The sequence below is a fragment of the Salmo salar genome, chromosome 17 (genome assembly GCF_965601325.2).
Source record: "Salmo salar chromosome 17, fSalSal1, whole genome shotgun sequence".
NCBI lineage: Eukaryota > Metazoa > Chordata > Actinopteri > Salmoniformes > Salmonidae > Salmo > Salmo salar.
The window spans coordinates 4,952,281-4,970,491 of NC_138307.1; the positions used below are offsets into that span (position 1 = coordinate 4,952,281).

Below are 18,211 nucleotides of genomic sequence, written 5' to 3' on the forward strand. Positions count from 1 at the left end.
ACACTCAGCACCTCCAGGAATTGAGCTTGACACCCCTGCTATAGGCATAGGTCTTGTTATTTTGACATGTTCCAGAACTAGGACTGGGGATTATCAAGGGGCAATGGCTTGTTTTTGAATGTCTTCAATAAAAGAAGATTCAGCTATCCTCAGGAGAAAAAAATAAGCTAGTGTAAGGAGAGAGTGAGCCTCACCTGCCACGTTGACCTTCTCCGCATTGGAGGCGCTGGGGGTGACCGTGCTGGTGCCGTTGGTCAGGTTAGCCCCCGTGCTGTTGTAGATGATCTCCACCTTGGACTCCAGCTTGCCCAGCCGTACCATGATGTTGTCCAGGAGCACCGCCAGGGTCTTCTTCAGATCTGGAGGAGGGAAACACAGTATAGCATGAAGCATAGATACCTCACATCAGTCTTACTGCTAACCAGCTAATTTAACTTGAGGCTAAAATATACAGTACAGTGTTTTCTAGATTTCCCTTTCATTTTCCTGTCATTTTAATTGATCTCAAGAATAGTCATTTTCAAATCTGATTGACTTTGAAGGACAAGGAGGAAATTACCGCATAGTGATATAATACCAGTGAGTCGATCTCCACAGTCCCGGTCAGAGAAAATGCTTTTCTATTTTTGTCTTCATAACTAGGCTAATCAATATATCGTTATAGTGTGAGTAATCTGAGTATGCCTTGTATTCTGAGACGGCCCGTTCTTATTGGCTTTCCGCTGAAAAATGAAAAACAAGGGGAGAGGATCAGCTTATTTCAGCGACCCCATTAAGTCATTGGATTTCATGCTGTCCGTTAACGGACTCATTTAAATGTATAACTGAGCTGGCGGGTGTCTGAGGATGATGACCCTGCTGCTTCATTTAGGCCTGTGCATTTCTAAGGACATCTCCTGACTCCAGTAGCTAGCCAAAAGAAGGTGGGACGGACGATGGGATTGAAAAGACACTAAAGTAAGCTGGCATTCACAATAGGTGTGTCCCAATAATGTCTCCTTCCTGAAGTGTGTACTCGTTCACTACTTCCCACAAGTCTAAGAGCATTGGATTGATTGGTGGAGGCATGGGCTAGTGGCAGTTTCCACCATGTTTCTTCAACCTCTCATCTCCTATCAAATCAGTGAAGGGAAGTGAACAAATGCATATTTTGGGAGGAAGGAGAGATAAATTGGGACATAGCCCAGTAGCTAGCCAATAAGAGGTGAGATGGGATAGAAAGGACACAGTGAGCTGACATTCAAAATGACATCATCTCTGTTTGTTTCAGTAGCATTTCAGGACTTGGTATGCGGGGCTTGGCATTTCAGTATCCTAATGGTGTTTATCTGATATTTACCCTCCAGCAGCCATGAGGACATCAAAGCTGCATCCCTAATGGCACCCTATTCCCTATGGAGTACTACTTTTGACCAGGGCCTCCATGGCTCTACGCTGCTCAAAGCAACTGAATAAAGTGTAACGATTCTAAAGCTACTGTATAACATGCAACACAAACTTAAGTGGCTTCAATTCCATTTGTTATAACTGTCTGATGTTTTTTTATTATTGACATATTATTGTTTATGGTGTTGTAAGATCTCACGGTTGATCGATGTTGACTTGCAAGTGCAACACACATTTTGGCATTGGTTTCAATTTCAGTAGTTTGCATAGAACTCAGATTTTTTTTAAATCCAACATGCTTAGCATATTGTTTATTGGTATGACCTACGATCTTGTCACAAAACAGTTGATCAATGTTGACTTGTGAGACATTTCGCCACACCATTAGTAGCGACTAAGAAAATGAAATATGACATGTCCCTTCTGCCCCTGAAATATTTTCCTTCCCTCCTGCCGCCCCAAGAATATTCCAGAATGTCGTCAACCTCATTAACATTCCATGAGGTGGTGGAGCCGTGAAGACAGCGATCGCACCCCGTCTGTCACACGTCAGCGCGGCGACTGCGGTGCAATTTCTCTGGCTGCGTGTCGCATAAGTCACTCCCTATCGCGCCAGAAAGACAGCGTGGAGGGAAACGGGCCTGTGTGCGCCGCCGTGGTCAGGGAGCGAGGGAAGGGATGGGGAGGAGAGTTGGCGTGAGGGAGAGAGGGAAGCTGCAGCGTTTTGTCTGCTCTGCACGGCTACGTGGGGCGGAGATAAGCAGATGCCGGGATGGAGCGCCGCTGCGTAAGACAAGGAAGAAATCAACTGGAAAGTTGGGCTATGTCCCAAATGACATCCTATTCCCTATATAGTGCAGTACTTTGGTCCAAAGCAATGCACTATGTCGGGAATAGAGTACCATTTGGGACAAAGCCCTGGAGTGGAGCTGCCACTGCATCAGGCTGAACATAATTGCACACAATAGCTTGTGTCCTCAGAAAACACAACGCGCTGAGCAGAAAACGCCCAGCCTAGCCTCCATCAACACAGACCGAGAGAAATTAGCATTAGAGAAAGAAACACACTGCCCCCGGTCCAAACACCAAACACACTGACCCCGGTCCAAACACACTGCCCCAGGTCCAAACACCAAACACACTGCCCCAGGTCCAAACACCAAACACACTGCCCCAGGTCCAAACACACTGCCCCAGGTCCAAACACCAAACACACTGCCCCAGGTCCAAACACCAAACACACTGCCCCCGGTCCAAACACACTGCCCCAGGTCCAAACACACTGCCCCAGGTCCAAACACCAAACACACTGCCCCAGGTCCAAACACCAAACACACTGCCCCAGGTCCAAACACCAAACACACTGCCCCAGGTCCAAACACACTGCCCCAGGTCCAAACACACTGCCCCAGGTCCAAACACACTGCCCCAGGTCCAAACACCAAACACACTGCCCCCGGTCCAAACACACTGCCCCAGGTTCAAACACCAAACACACTGCCCCAGGTCCAAACACACTGCCCCAGGTCCAAACACCAAACACACTGCCCCAGGTCCAAACACCAAACACACTGCCCCCGGTCCAAACACACTGCCCCAGGTCCAAACACCAAACACACTGCCCCAGGTCCAAACACACTGCCCCAGGTCCAAACACCAAACACACTGCCCCAGGTCCAAACACCAAACACACTGCCCCAGGTCCAAACACACTGCCCCAGGTCCAAACACCAAACACACTGCCCCCGGTCCAAACACCAAACACACTGCCCCAGGTCCAAACACCAAACACACTGCCCCCGGTCCAAACACAGTCCCCTCGGTCCAAACACCAAACACACTGCCCCAGGTCCAAACACACTGCTCCAGGTCCAAACACACTGTCCCCGGTCCAAACACCAAACACACTGCCCCAGGTCCAAACACCAAACCCACTGCCCCCGGTCCAAATACCAAACCCACTGCCCCCGGTCCAAACACCAAACACACTGCCCCAGGTCCAAACACCAAACACAGTGCCCTCGGTCCAAACACCAAACACACTGCCCCAGGTCCAAACACACTGCTCCAGGTCCAAACACCAAACACACTGCCCCAGGTCCAAACACCAAACCCACTGCCCCAGGTCCAAACACCACTGCTCCACGGTCCAAACACCAAACACACTGCTCCCCGGTCCAAACACCAAACACACTGCCCCAGGTCCAAACACCAAACCCACTGCCCCCGGTCCAAATACCAAACCCACTGCCCCCGGTCCAAACACCAAACACACTGCCCCAGGTCCAAACACCAAACACAGTGCCCTCGGTCCAAACACCAAACACACTGCCCCAGGTCCAAACACACTGCTCCAGGTCCAAACACCAAACACACTGTCCCCGGTCCAAACACCAAACACACTGCCCCAGGTCCAAACACCAAACCCACTGCCCCAGGTCCAAACACCAAACCCACTGCCCCCGGTCCAAATACCAAACCCACTGCCCCCGGTCCAAACACCAAACCCACTGCCCCAGGTCCAAACACCAAATACACTGCCCCAGGTCCAAACACCAAACACACTGCCCCAGGTCCAAACCCACTGCCCCGGTCCAAACACCAAACCCACTCTCCCCGGTCCAAACACCAAACCCACTCTCCCCGGTCCAAACACCAAACCCACTGGCCCCGGTCCAAACACCAAACCCACTGCCCCCGGTCCAAACACCAAACCCACTGCCCCCGGTCCAAACACCAAACCCACTGCCCCCGGTCCAAACACCAAACCCACTGCCCCCGGTCCAAACACCAAACCCACTGCCCCCGGTCCAAACACCAAACCCACTGACCCCGGTCCAAACACCAAACCCACTGCCCCCGGTCCAAACACCAAACCCACTGCCCCCGGTCCAAACACCAAATACACTGCCCCAGGTCCAAACACACTGCCCCAGGTCCAAACACCAAACCCACTGCCCCCGGTCCAAACACCAAACCCACTGCCCCCGGTCCAAACACCAAACCCACTGCCCCCGGTCCAAACACCAAACCCACTGCCCCCGGTCCAAACACCAAACCCACTGCCCCCGGTCCAAACACCAAACCCACTGCCCCCGGTCCAAACACCAAACCCACTGTCCCCGGTCCAAACACCAAACACACTGCCCCAGGTCCAAACACCAAATACACTGCCCCAGGTCCAAACACACTGCCCCAGGTCCAAACACCAAACCCACTGACCCCGGTCCAAACACCAAACCCACTCTCCCCGGTCCAAACACCAAACCCACTGTCCCCGGTCCAAACACCAAACCAACTGCCCCAGGTCCAAACACCAAACCCACTGCCCCAGGTCCAAACACCAAACCCACTGCCCCAGGTCCAAACACCAAACACACTGCCCCCGCCCCGGTCCAAACACACTGGCCCCGGTCCAAACACAGTGCCCCCGGTCCAAACACACTGCCCCCGGTCCAAACACCAAACCCACTGCCCCAGGTCCAAACACCAAACACACTGCCCCCGGTCCAAACACACTGCCCCCGGTCCAAACACACTGACCCCGGTCCAAACACCAAACCCACTGCCCCCGGTCCAAACACCAAACCCACTGCCCCCGGTCCAAACACCAAACCCACTGTCCCCGGTCCAAACACCAAACACACTGCCCCAGGTCCAAACACCAAATACACTGCCCCAGGTCCAAACACACTGCCCCAGGTCCAAACACCAAACCCACTGACCCCGGTCCAAACACCAAACCCACTCTCCCCGGTCCAAACACCAAACCCACTGTCCCCGGTCCAAACACCAAACCAACTGCCCCAGGTCCAAACACCAAACCCACTGCCCCAGGTCCAAACACCAAACCCACTGCCCCAGGTCCAAACACCAAACCCACTGCCCCAGGTCCAAACACCAAACACACTGCCCCCGCCCCGGTCCAAACACACTGCCCCAGGTCCAAACACACTGCCCCCGGTCCAAACACACTGCCCCCGGTCCAAACACCAAACCCACTGCCCCAGGTCCAAACACCAAACACACTGCCCCCGGTCCAAACACACTGCCCCCGGTCCAAACACACTACCCCCGGTCCAAACACACTGCCCCCAGTCCAAACACAGTGCCCCCGGTCCAAACACCAAACACACTGCCCCCGGTCCAAACACCAAACACACTGCCCCCAGTCCAAACACACTGTCCCCGGTCCAAACACACTGTCCCCGGTCCAAACACACTGCCCCCGGTCCAAACACCAAACACACTGCCCCCGGTCCAAACACCAAACACACTGTCCCCAGTCCAAACACACTGTCCCCGGTCCAAACACAGTGCCCCCGGTCCAAACACACTGCCCCCGGTCCAAACACCAAACACACTGCCCCCGGTCCAAACACCAAACACACTCCATCCATCTCTCCCCAACCTGGACAAGGTAGAGTAGGCCATCTCCCCACATGGCTGATCTCTGTGTGAAGCTAATTCATGTTTTACAGATCACAGCCAATAAACATTCCTCTGCATGTTTGCAATGAGTGCCCAAAGCACAATGAGGTTTGTGTTAACAAATGAAATATTCTGTCTTTCCAACAGGCACGGAACATTGTAATTAATTAAGCCAGTTTAAGTGTGGACAGTGTGGACAGCCTGCATTTAAGTGGCAAAGTAGTGTAATAGGTGTGAAAACATAGGTGGGCTAAATCCATGCGATAGATAAACTTACTGTCTGAAAAGCGAAGTACAATTCACAGCATCAGAACAATCAGAAGTGGGTTTTTGGCCAAACTGTGGTAAAAATACTACTATTACATAGATATGTTGATTTAAAGACAGTGGTGGTAGTATGGGTGATACATTAGTTACTTATCCAAGTTCTTTGGTTCAGATCATTTTCTAAACCCCCACCTTTATTGAAGCTACTGTTACAAAACTGAATTGATGTTAGGTTGTGATATTACTGTTTTATAGTCCCCAACTCAGTCTTCATTCCCTAAGCAAAACGTTTCAAAATGAAACATGAGATTTGAAATATGCATGCGAAAGCCTGAAACATTCATTCTACACAGAGGCACCCATAGGGAGGGAGCAAAGCGTAGTTCCCTGCTTCAATAATTGCAGCCTAAACATACTGAGTGAGTAGACAAAACAGACAACAGCAGACCAAGCAAACTAAGAGAACCATTATAAGTTAATAAATAGAATTCAAATTCAGACTCATTTGCATGGTTGTAAAATGGGAACCAGTCCAGATGTTTAATAAACTTGGTTCAGTTAACAAAGTAGGTCAACATCAACTGGAAAAAAATGAAAGACACAATCTGTCATTTCAACAGCCTGACCCTGTCACTTTTTTTGGTAAACAGAGATGGGGCTTGGGAAATGTAACTACTCAAAATTCATACATGGGAGCTCCATAAAATCAACATGAGAGTTTTAAACATAGTGTACAGCATATTACAGACTCAAATGAAAGCAATACTTCCAAAGAAAATACATTATATTGGAGACAATGCACTAAAATTACTTTCCCATCATTTTCTGATATGTGATGGACAAATCCACAGAGATTTTCATTTGCTTAGAGTCGAACTGACAGATGGGGAGAATAATCCATATTTCTATGCAGCTGTGTGCTCACTCTTGGCCTAGTGATATACACAGTATCACATCACAGTCCACATGCACAAATCCCACAACACTGATCTGAGCTGACGACAGATGGAAGAAATGCATGCATGTTCTAATTATAGTGACCTTACATATACTATATTACCATTGCCAAGTAACCACATGATGTGACGTAATGCTTTTATAATCTCGAGGAACTCTACTTTCCATACACTTTATGTCTGGTAAATAGAGTTCCTAGAGATTATAAATATGTTTTTTGGGCTGAAGCCAGGGTTCAATTCTCGGGCCGACTCTTTTCTCTGTATACATCAATGATGTCACTCTTGCTGCTGGTGATTCTCTGATCCACCGCTACGCAGACAACACCATTCTGTATACATCTGTCCCTTCTTTGGACACTGTGTTAACTAACCTCCAAAAGAGCTTCAACGCCATACAACACTCCTTCCGTGGCATCCAACTGCTTTTAAACTCTAGTAAAACTAAGTGCATGCTCTTCAACCAATCGCTGCCCGCACACTCCCGTCCGACTAGCATCACTACTCTGGACGGTTCTGACTTAGAATATGTGGACAACCACAAATACCTAGGTGTCTGGTTAAACTGTAAACTCTCCTTCCAGACTCATATAAAGCATCTCCAATCCAAAATAAAATCTAGAATCCGCTTCCTATTTCTGAACAAAGCCTCCTTTACTCATGCTGCCAAACATACCCTCGTAAAACTGACTATCCTACCGATTCTTGACTTCGGCGATGTCATTTACAAAATAGCCTCCAACACTCTACTTAGCAAATTGGATGTAGTCTATCACAGTCCCATCTGTTTTGTCACCAAAGCCCCATATAGTATCCACCACTGGTACCTGTATGCTCTCGTTGGCTGGCCCTCGCCAAACCCACTGGCTCCAAGTTAGAGGTCGACCGATTATGATTTTTCAACGCCGATGCCGATTATTGGAGGGCCAAAAAAAAAGCCAATACCGATTAATCAGACGATTTTTTAAACATTTTCTTTATTTATTTGTAATAATGACAATTACAACAATACTGAATGAACACTTATTTTAACTTAATATAATACATCAATCAAATCAATTTAGCCTCAAATAAATAATGAAACATGTTCAATTTGGTTTAAATAATGCAAAAACAAAGTGTTGGAGAAGAAAGTAAAAGTGCAATATGTGCCATGTAAAAAAGCTAACGTTTAAGTTCCTTGCTCAGAACATATGAAAGCTGGTGGTTCCTTTTAACATGAGTCTTCAATATTCCCAGGTAAGATGTTTTAGGTTGTAGTTATTATAGGACTATATCTCTCTATACGATTTGTATTTCATATACCTTTGACTATTGGATATTCTTATAGGCACTTTAGTATTGCCAGTGTAGTAATATAGCTTCCGTCCCTCTCCTCGCTCCTACCTGGGCTCGAACCAGGAACACATCGACAACAGCCACCCTCGAAGCAGCGTTACCCATGTAGAGGAAGGGAAAAAACTACTCCAAGTCTCAGAGCGAGTGACGTTTGAAACGCTATTAGCGCGCACCCGGCCAACTAGCTAGCCATTTCATATCGGTTACACCAGCCTAATCTTGGGAGTTGACAGGCTTGAAGTCATAAACAGCGCAATGCATTGCGAAGGGCTTCTGGCAAAATGCACGAAAGTGCTATTTTGAATGAATGCTTACGAGCCTGCTGGTGCCTACCATCGCTCAGTCAGACTGCTCTATCAAATCATAGACTTAATTATAACATAATAACACACAGAAACACGAGCCTTTGGTCATTAATATGGTCGAATCCGGAAACTATCATCTCGAAAACAAAACGTTATTCCTGTTACATTGCACAACCTTCAGTGTTATGTCATAATTACGTAAAATTCTGGCAAATTAGTTCGCAACGAGCCAGGCGGCCCAAACTGTTGCATATACCCTGACTGCGTGCAATGAACGCAAAATGACACAATTTCACCTGGTTAATATTGCCTGCTAACCTGGATTTCTTTTAGCTAAATATGCAGGTTTAAAAATATATACTTCTGTGTATTGATTTTAAGAAAGGCATTGATGTTTATGGTTAGGTACAGTCGTGCAACAATTGTGCTTTATTCGCAAATGCGCTTTTGTTAAATCATCCCGTTTGGCGAAGTCGGCTGTCTTTGTTAGGAAGAAATAGTCTTCACAGTTCGCAACGAGTCAGGTGGCCCAAACTGCTGCATATACCCTGACTCTGTTGCAAGAGAAGTGACACATTTTCCCTAGTTAAAAGAAATTCATGTTAGCAGGTGATATTAACTAAATATGCAGGTTTAAAAATATATACTTGTGTATTGATTTTAAGAAAGGCATTGATGTTTATGGTTGGAGCAACGTGTACCTAAGCGATTTATATGCAACGCAGGACAGGCTAGATAAACTAGTAATATCATCAACCATGTGTAGTTAACTAGTGATTATGATTGATTGATTGTTTTTTATAAGATAAGTTTAATGCTAGCTAGCAACTTACCTTGGCTTCTTACTGCATTCGCGTAACCTCGTGGAGTGCAATGTAAAGCAGGTGGTTAGAGCGTTGGACTAGTTAACCGTAAAGTTGCAAGATTGAATCCCTGAGCTGACAAGGTAAAAATCTGTCGTTCTGCCCCTGAACAAGGCAGTTAACCCACCGTTCCTAGGCCGTCCTTGAAAATAAGAATGTGTTCTTAACTGACTTGCCTAGTTAAATAAAAGGTCTAAAAATAATAATAATACATAAAAAAAATTAAATAATTCAATCGGCCAAATCAGCGTCCAAAAATACTGATTTCCGATTGTTATGAAAACGTGAAATCGGCCCTAATTAATCGGCCATTCCGATTAATCGGTCGACCTCTACTCCAGGTCATCTATAAGTCCTTGCTAGGTAAAGCCCCGTCTTATCTCAGCTCACTGGTCACCATAGCAACACCCACCCGTAGCACACGCTCCAGCAGGTATATCTCACTGGTCATCCACAAAGCCAACGCTTCCTTTGGCCGCCTTTCCTTCCAGTTCTCTGCTGCCAATGACTGGAACGAACTGCAAAAATCACTGAAGCCTTATATATCCCTCACTAACTTTAAGCATCAGCTGTCAAAGCAGCTGTGTACCTGTACACAGCCCATCTGTAAATAGCACACCCAACTGCCTCATCCCCATATTATTACTTACCCTCTTGCTCTTTTGCACCCCAGTATCTCTACTTGCACATCATCATCTGTACATCTATTACTCCAGTGTTAATGCTAAATTGTAATTATTTAGACTCCATGGCCTATTTATTGCCTTACCTCCCTACATTTGCACACACTGTAGATAGATTTTTCTACTGTGTTATTGACTGTACGTTTGTTTATGTGTAACTCTGTGTTGTTGTTGCACTGCTTTGCTTTATCTTGGCCAGGTCGCAGTTGTAAATGAGAACTTGTTCTCAACTGGCCTACCTGGTTAAATAAAGGTGAATTCTCTTTTTTTTTATTGTTATTTTTCGTGGCCACCCACCAGCTCGATGCACAACTCAGGGAGTCCAACCAATACAGACACTCCGGATGTTGTGTCCCAAAGCTACGTTCAGTTATGCAGTTAGTGCAGCTTCCTCATAATTCGACCTTCATTCCAGTCTGTTACAGAAGGCGTCTCTCGCACTCTCTTATTTATTGAACCTTTATTTTAACAGGAAGTCATGCTGAGATCATACAGATAAGCCCTGTATACACATCGATTTACACAAAAAGCAAAACATAATCATTGAAAAAAAATAAACATTCTTCAGTAAAAAGGTCTTCAATCAGCCTTTTCAATTGCCCAAGAGGCACCAATTCATCCAATTTTAGAGAGCCTTGGAGATCATTCCACAAGTAAGGTGCAAAAAAAGTTAAAGCAGATTGACCTAACTCAGTGGAGATGGAAGGGAACTCTAGAGTTAGCCATCCCTGAGACCGGGTAACTTACAATGAAGTAAGGTATGGTGGAAGTTTATGCAGGAGGGCTTTACAAACAAAACGAGTAAAATCCATCGATCTACGAGACTTCAAAGAGGACCAGCCTACTGTACTTTCTGATACAGAATACAGTGATGTGTACTGAACCTATCGCCTGTAATAAAGTGTAGTTTTCTATGATAAACTGCGTCTAATTGCTTCAACACAGTGGCAGTAACGCCATAGTCTATAACCGGTATGAACATCGACAAAATAATTAGTTTTCTGCTATTTAATGAAAGGCATAACCTATTCCTATAAAATAAGCTCCTTTAAATTCTTAATTTCTTAACTTACTCATCAACATGCTTTATGAAAGATGGGTTTTCGTCAATCCAGATATTTATAAACTTCATAACCTCTTCTCACAAAAGGAAAGCGTGGAAACAGGTTGGCTGGAATTGTTTAGTTCAGTGCTTCTCTCTCTTCAGTCCAAATTCCCATCTACTCAAAATAATAAACAATGTTCAATGCACCACATAAACCACCAGACCGATTCAGTCTTGATACAATATTTAATTAATGTGCACTCAGATTTTATGGGTAATTTACTGAGAGCAGAGAGGAAGTCATAATTCCCCTTAAATGCATTAATGTCATATCGAGATGAATCCTAGATCTGCAGAGGGAGTACAAATACTGCAGCATGAGGCAATTTTTTCCCTTACTACTTTTATTTAATCAAAAGCATTAAAAAAAGGCTTCCTAGACCATATCATTATATTTCTATGGCAGAGAGTAAACAGTGTTCCAGTCTCAAGAAGTACATTAAGATTGAGACATGTTCAAATGAGAGAAAACAAAAACATGGAAACTGGTTCCATCCAGTCCATTATAAACTGGTTCCAGACTGGTTCTTTAGACCTAGGTCAAGACAGGACACAATGCCCCAACAACATCTTCTGACTCAATATTAGTGTTTTCCCTACCAATGCATATCTGGCACGGGTTTCAACGGCTAGCTGTGTTACCAAAAAAGGGTTTGGCTTCTACTGCTTTCCATTTCCATTTTCGATGCCAGGGGGCGTCGATGTTACTATGGGAACTTTTGCGCCTGCCTGGAAAATCAAACTAGGGAAAGACTGCATTGTCCAATGTAATGTTTCGGTTCAATACAGCTGGATTTAAAAAATATATGTTATATACTGACATTATTACATCATATAAACATTTACTCCACTTGATGCATTAATAAAGTTTATTCATTTTAAATTAAAGTTCAGGCAATTGACAGAATATTATGAATCTGTTCTGATGAGACCATATCACAGATCTTTTGTCTCGTTGCCTCCCGAATAATAGTGTTTGCAGCAACAACTCATTTCATGCTTTTCTGGAGATAATTAATGACATGATTAAGCAATTAGCCTATTACATTGAGCTGATATCATTATACAGGTCTGGGATAAAGCTTAGGATTTCTTTCAACACCCTCCTCCAGGTCATTTAAAACGGGTCGGAGCACTAGGCTGCTAGAACAACAGACTTCTCGGTTGCATCACAAATGGCATCCTATTCTTAATTTAGTGCACTACTTTTGACAGGGCCCATAGTAAATAGGGAATAGGATGCCATTTGGGACGCGTCCCGGATCTGTACGACCAAGGGTTTTACCAAGGCAGATGCTTCAACACTCTGCATCAATGTTTTAACATAGACCCTATGGGGAACAAGAGCAGCTAAATGCTCCGTGTTCGCCAGTCAGTACTCTTGAGGTCTGGCGATTAGCAGACTGTGGCAGAAGAACTGAGGTTGATAGGCCTACTCGGTGTTTCTGAGATAGGCGGGAAGCCTCCCGCCTAACAAACTCAGATAAATTCAATTTTACAGGCTAAGAGCGTTTTAAGACAAATCATATTAGGCATGGCCTTTTCAGAGAGCTACTTTCCAGGACCAGTGACGGTTGGTTGGTTGCCTGGTCATCTTCTTGTTTTCGCCGTCCATTAGAATGTATTCAGCGTAATCAATTCCAATCTCATGTTTCTAATGAAGCCTCTCATTGACCCAAATGGGTCTATTAACGGCATGAATAACTTATTGACGGCTGTTCGCGAGGCGTTAATAGGTTATGACGGAAAGCAGCTGCATCAGCGTAACGCTGACCTCTGTTTGCGCAAGTCAAGTTACTGGCTGGCTAGCCCCCTAATACTTTACTTTCCTCCATCCAATGAGGCAGCACCCTGCTGTAGACAAAATGTACATTCTCTTTTCCTCTTTCTTGTCTTCCCCGTTGTCTATGGTTGCATTACAACCACAATACAATTCAAATATAAACGCTTATAAGTAGCCTACATTATGCATTTTGTATGATCTGTATGTCAGAGAATGTATAGGGCTGGCTATTTTGACTTTGAAGGAACTTCTACTTAGCCTACATAGTAAATCAATTCAGCCTGTCCTTATTCAATAACAGTGTTCTCTAACTGAGGTTGATCAAATATTGCAGCACTACCAACAACTGGCAAATCAGAATTCCATTCAATAAAACATTCCAAGTGAATGAATGGAACATTCCCAGTGTACCATTGAGCAAATTTAGAGTTCTCACAACCACCACTTTGCAAAGTGGAGTCATTCTATTTTGAAGAGAGCTCAAAAGCACGGAGAACACTACTTGCGCAGTGCTCGGTACTCACCATAGGCCGTCATGGTTCCCACGTAGGGCCCGTCCATGACACTCTGGTTCTCCTCGGCCAGGGCCTTGATGTAGCGCTTGCTGAGCTCCAGGATCTGCTGTCGCAGCATGGTGCTGCTCTCGTGCGTGGCCCGCTGCTGGATGGTGAAGTGGAGCAGCATCATGCCCCAGATGAATCCGAAGCTCACCAGGAAGAAGCCCAGCTTCTGGGACGAGAGCTTCCACAGGTAGGCCGAGGCCATGGCGAGCGCCGCCCGCAGCTCGACTGGCAAGAGTGACTGTGTCTGTGCGTGAGGGACTGGAAGGGACTGAGTGGGAGGAGAGTTCAGGAGGGGAGGAGGGGCATGGTGGAGCTCGGGGTAGTTTAGCCACTATGGTTCTGTTTGGACTCTCCACCACTCCTCACCAGTGGGCTCTACTTCTTTGGCCCATCCTTATCAGTCACTCCCACCGGGTTGACTGGGCCAAGCTGCATTCTGTAAGAGAGGAGGAGACATAAGGCTGTTAGAGGCACTCAAGAGTCAGAAAACACCACAGTTCCAGAAGAAAAAGGAGGAGTATTTACATGGGCATTCCCAAGGCGGGTGTTAGCTACTGTAGCTATAGCCAACCAGTGTTTCCCCTATATTCATTTAGCACAGCGCCACACTTTGCCAAGATGAGCTTTTAAAGGGATAGTCCGAGATTTTGGCAACTAAGCCCTTTTTCTACTTACGTAGAGTCAGATGAACTCATGGATAACCCTTATGTCTCTGCCATCTGCATCCCAAAACACCCACGTGCACACCGCACAAACACACACTATAGACAACCTTCTGTCCTTGCTGCAATGCGTTACAAACAACCTGCTATAATGTGACCACTTTGATTCAAGTTTGTTTCGATTAAACAGCAGGAGATAGAACTGCGCCCTGAAACATGTGCCAAGAACTATACGGAGAGAGACAAACAAAATGTATCAAAGCTGACAAATCCCTGCTGCTAAGAAGATTCCCATGCAAAAAAAGATGCAGTCACCGTGAAGTGAAAATCGTGAATAATCACATTGTCTCCACAGGGAAATATAACCCAACCCAGTCTCTCTTCAGAGTTAAGCCTACTTCAATTTCTGTTAAACATCCTAAAGAAAGCAAAATTGTATTTTATGTTGTCTCTGTCTATGTTTAAACCTGTATGGTCTACTGTGTAATGATTTTCACAAGAATAATATTATGCCGATAGCTTGGCGACTAGAAACTGAATGAGTGAACAGGTTACCCTTAGGACTACTGGCCAAAAAACCTTTCCATGACACAAAAACATACCGCAAGTCAACTTTAGTGGAGGTACGAGGAGTTGGACTTGTAAATATTTCAGTGATACAGTTTAGAAAAAAACAGTATCCTGCCCACTCAAGGATGGAGAAAAAACAGGATGTTTCGCTCTCGTGTGAAATGGCAATCCTTCTTGCCCATCATCTTCAGCCAAAAGGTGAGGCTATTTCGTAAGGTACACGAAAACTCTCGCTAACCATAAGAAAACCTTCATAAGCCTCTTAGTGAAAGCAATGTGTGGAGGAAGAGAGAAATGGAGGGGAGAGAAAAGAGCGATGATAAGTAAGCCTAAACTAGAGAAATGGAAAGTTTGAAATAAAATAAGGGTACTTTATAATGGGACAATTGATGGCTACAACATGCAAAGTAGTAGCAGCATTTTTAAGGGTCATGTAAAGAAGTAACTGATCCACATTAATGTTATACATTTATCGTTCAACTTATCGTTATCATGATAATTCAGTCAATTGATCGTGATATGGATTTTTGTCCATATCGCTCCACTCTATTGCAGCATATGTATTCAGAGGGCTAGTCAGAAGTAGTACACTACATGGGATAGGGCTTAATTTAGGACATAGACAGGTATCCTTCACACCGTGGGGATACATGTACGTGTTGTTTCATCCTCCTCCTCCTCCTCCTCCTCCTCCTCCTCAGGCCAGCTAAGGAAGCTAGTTACATCCATAGTCTGTTCAGTCAGGCTCCTCAGGTTTCTGCACAAACTTCTAGGGGATACACACCATACCCTCAAACCAAGGTTGCTAGTAATTGGATATGAAGGGCATTATGCAGTATGCACTGACTATTGTTTCTTTTCCCACCACACTAGCTCAAAAGGTAATGTTTATGCATTACAAAAAAATGTGTGTGTATATATGTATATTTTGCTGGTCATTATTGTGGGGGTAGCACTGACATACTGTAGTCACAGCTAGGCCAAGGTCAGGGGGCTAACATAATACATTACCATGGTAAACCGAACTTGCTTCGAGGAGGAAACCGAGGCCAATCCAAAAAAGGTGAAAATTGAAAGAAAAAGGGTCCGATCCTTTAAAAAACTACTGTCAGGAAATCTACTGTCAGGAAATCTACTGTCAGGAAATCTACTGTCAGGAAATCTACTGTCAGGAAATCTACTGTCAGGAAAACTACTGTCAGGAAATCTACTGTCAGGAAATCTACTGTCAGGAAATCTACTGTCAGGAAAACTACTGTCAGGAAATCTACTGTCAGGAAATCTACTGTCAGGAAATTTGTAGCTACAAATTCATTTGATGATTAATGACTTTGGCCAAGTCATAGCAGCTGGAAGTAGTTTGGGGGTGGGGCTGCTAAGTTTTTTCTGCGGGGGGGTAAGTAGTAGCCAACAGTAGCCATACATTTCCAGGCAGATTTAAGTCAAAACTGTAACTCCGCAACATTCACTGTCTTCTTGGTAAGCAACTCCAGTAGATTTGGCCATGTGTTTTAGTTTATTGTCCTGCTGAAAGGTGAATTAATGTCTGGTGTAAAGCAGACTGAACCAGGTTTTACCTCTAGGATTTTGCCTGTGCTTAGATCCATTCCGTTTCTTTTTTAACCTGAAAAACTCCCCAGTCCTTAACGATTACAAGCATACCCATAACGTCATGCAGCCACCACTATGCATGACAATATGAAGAGTGGTACTCTGTAATGTGTTGTATTGGATTTGCCCCAAACATAACACTTTTTATTCACTCCAGTAGTATTAAAGTTTGTGCATTTTGCAGTAAAATCATATTTATTTTCCAATATTAGTTTGGTGAACCCTTTCTGTAGTAACGACTGTTAAGGGACCATCCAGGTGGGAAGTATTGGCTGCAATTCCCAGTCATGATGGAAAAGACTACACCTTTGACTCTCCGGAGAAGGTTATGGCTCACATTCAACACCACATCAAGATGTCTTCAAGTCGTTCATTGATCGGCAACAGTGGCTTGGTAACTATGGATAGTAAGTAAGTAGCCTACCTATGGTATAACTGTGTTTAGTTATAACTATACTATTTCTGTTTAGTTCGAAAGAAGGCAAACCCACTCAGGCTTATTCGATGTGATCATCTAGTTTGCTTGTCTTATAAGCAAGCATTGTCACTTTTATTTCCTTACCGTGGTAATGCGACTCCAGTCAACGTTTGTGCCTGTGAGATTGAGTCTGACTCGTAGAAGCGTTGTTTTCCATAGCAGTTGAAACTCAAACATAGAAAAACAACCTAGCATGTGAATTAGAGGTCGACCGATTATGATTTTTCAACGCCGATATCGATTACTGGAGGGCCAGAAAAGCCGCTACCGATTAATCGGCCGATTTTATTTATTTATTTGTAATAATGACAATTACTACAATAATTGAATGAACACTTATTTTAACTTAATATAATACATCAATAAAATCAATTTAGCCTCAAATAAATAATGAAACATGTTCAATTTGGTTTAAATAATGCAAAAACAAAGTGTTGGAGAAGAAAGTAAAAGTGCAATATGTGCCATGTAAAAAACCTAATGTTTAAGTTCCTTGCTCAGAACATGACAACATATGAAAGCTGGTGGTTCCTTTTAACATGAGTCTTCAATATTCCCAGGTAAGAAGTTTATGGTTGTAGTTATTATTGGACTATTTCTCTCTATACATTTGTATTTCATATACCGTTGTCTATTGGATGTTCTTATAGGCACTTTAGTATTGCCAGTGTAACAGTATAGCTTCTGTCCTTGTTCTCGCCCCTACCTGGGTTCGAACCAGGAACACATCGACAACAGCCACCCTCGAAGCATCGGTGCCCATCGCTCCACAAAAGCCGCGGCCCTTGCAGAGCAAGGGGAACAACTACTTCAAGATCTCAGAGCGAGTGACGTCACCGATTGAAACGTTATTAGCGCGCACCCCGCTAACTAGCTAGCCATTTCACATCGGTTACACCAGCCTAATCTCGGGAGTTGACAGGCTTGAAGTCATAAACAGCTCAATGCTTGAAGCACAGCGAAGAGCTGCCGGCAAACGCACGGAAGTGCTGTTTGAATGAATGCTTACGAGTCTGCTGCTGCCTACCACCGCTCAGTCAGACTGCTCTATCAAATATCAAATCATAGATTTAATTATAACATAATAATACACAGAAATACGAGCCTTAGGCCATTAATATGGTCAAATCCGGAAACTATCATTTCGAAAACCAAACATTCCGTATTTTATCTAATGGGTGGCACCCCTAAGTCTAAATATTGTTGTTAC

The 18,211-nt window shown here is 44.7% G+C and overlaps 1 protein-coding gene across 1 annotated transcript in view; it reads right to left on the reverse strand.

Moving 5' to 3' along the window:
• The window catches only part of LOC106575089 (alpha-1,6-mannosylglycoprotein 6-beta-N-acetylglucosaminyltransferase A), a 143,156-nt gene that overhangs the window by 103,172 nt on the left and 21,773 nt on the right, over positions 1 to 18,211 (reverse strand). Inside the window, exons 2-3 of the mRNA XM_014151270.3 lie at positions 13,642 to 14,116; positions 195 to 359 (exon numbers count right to left, since the gene is read on the reverse strand). Of these exons, the coding sequence (XP_014006745.1) occupies positions 195 to 359; positions 13,642 to 13,882 (406 nt within the window). The 5' untranslated portion in view covers positions 13,883 to 14,116. The remainder of the gene's footprint in view (positions 1 to 194; positions 360 to 13,641; positions 14,117 to 18,211) is intronic.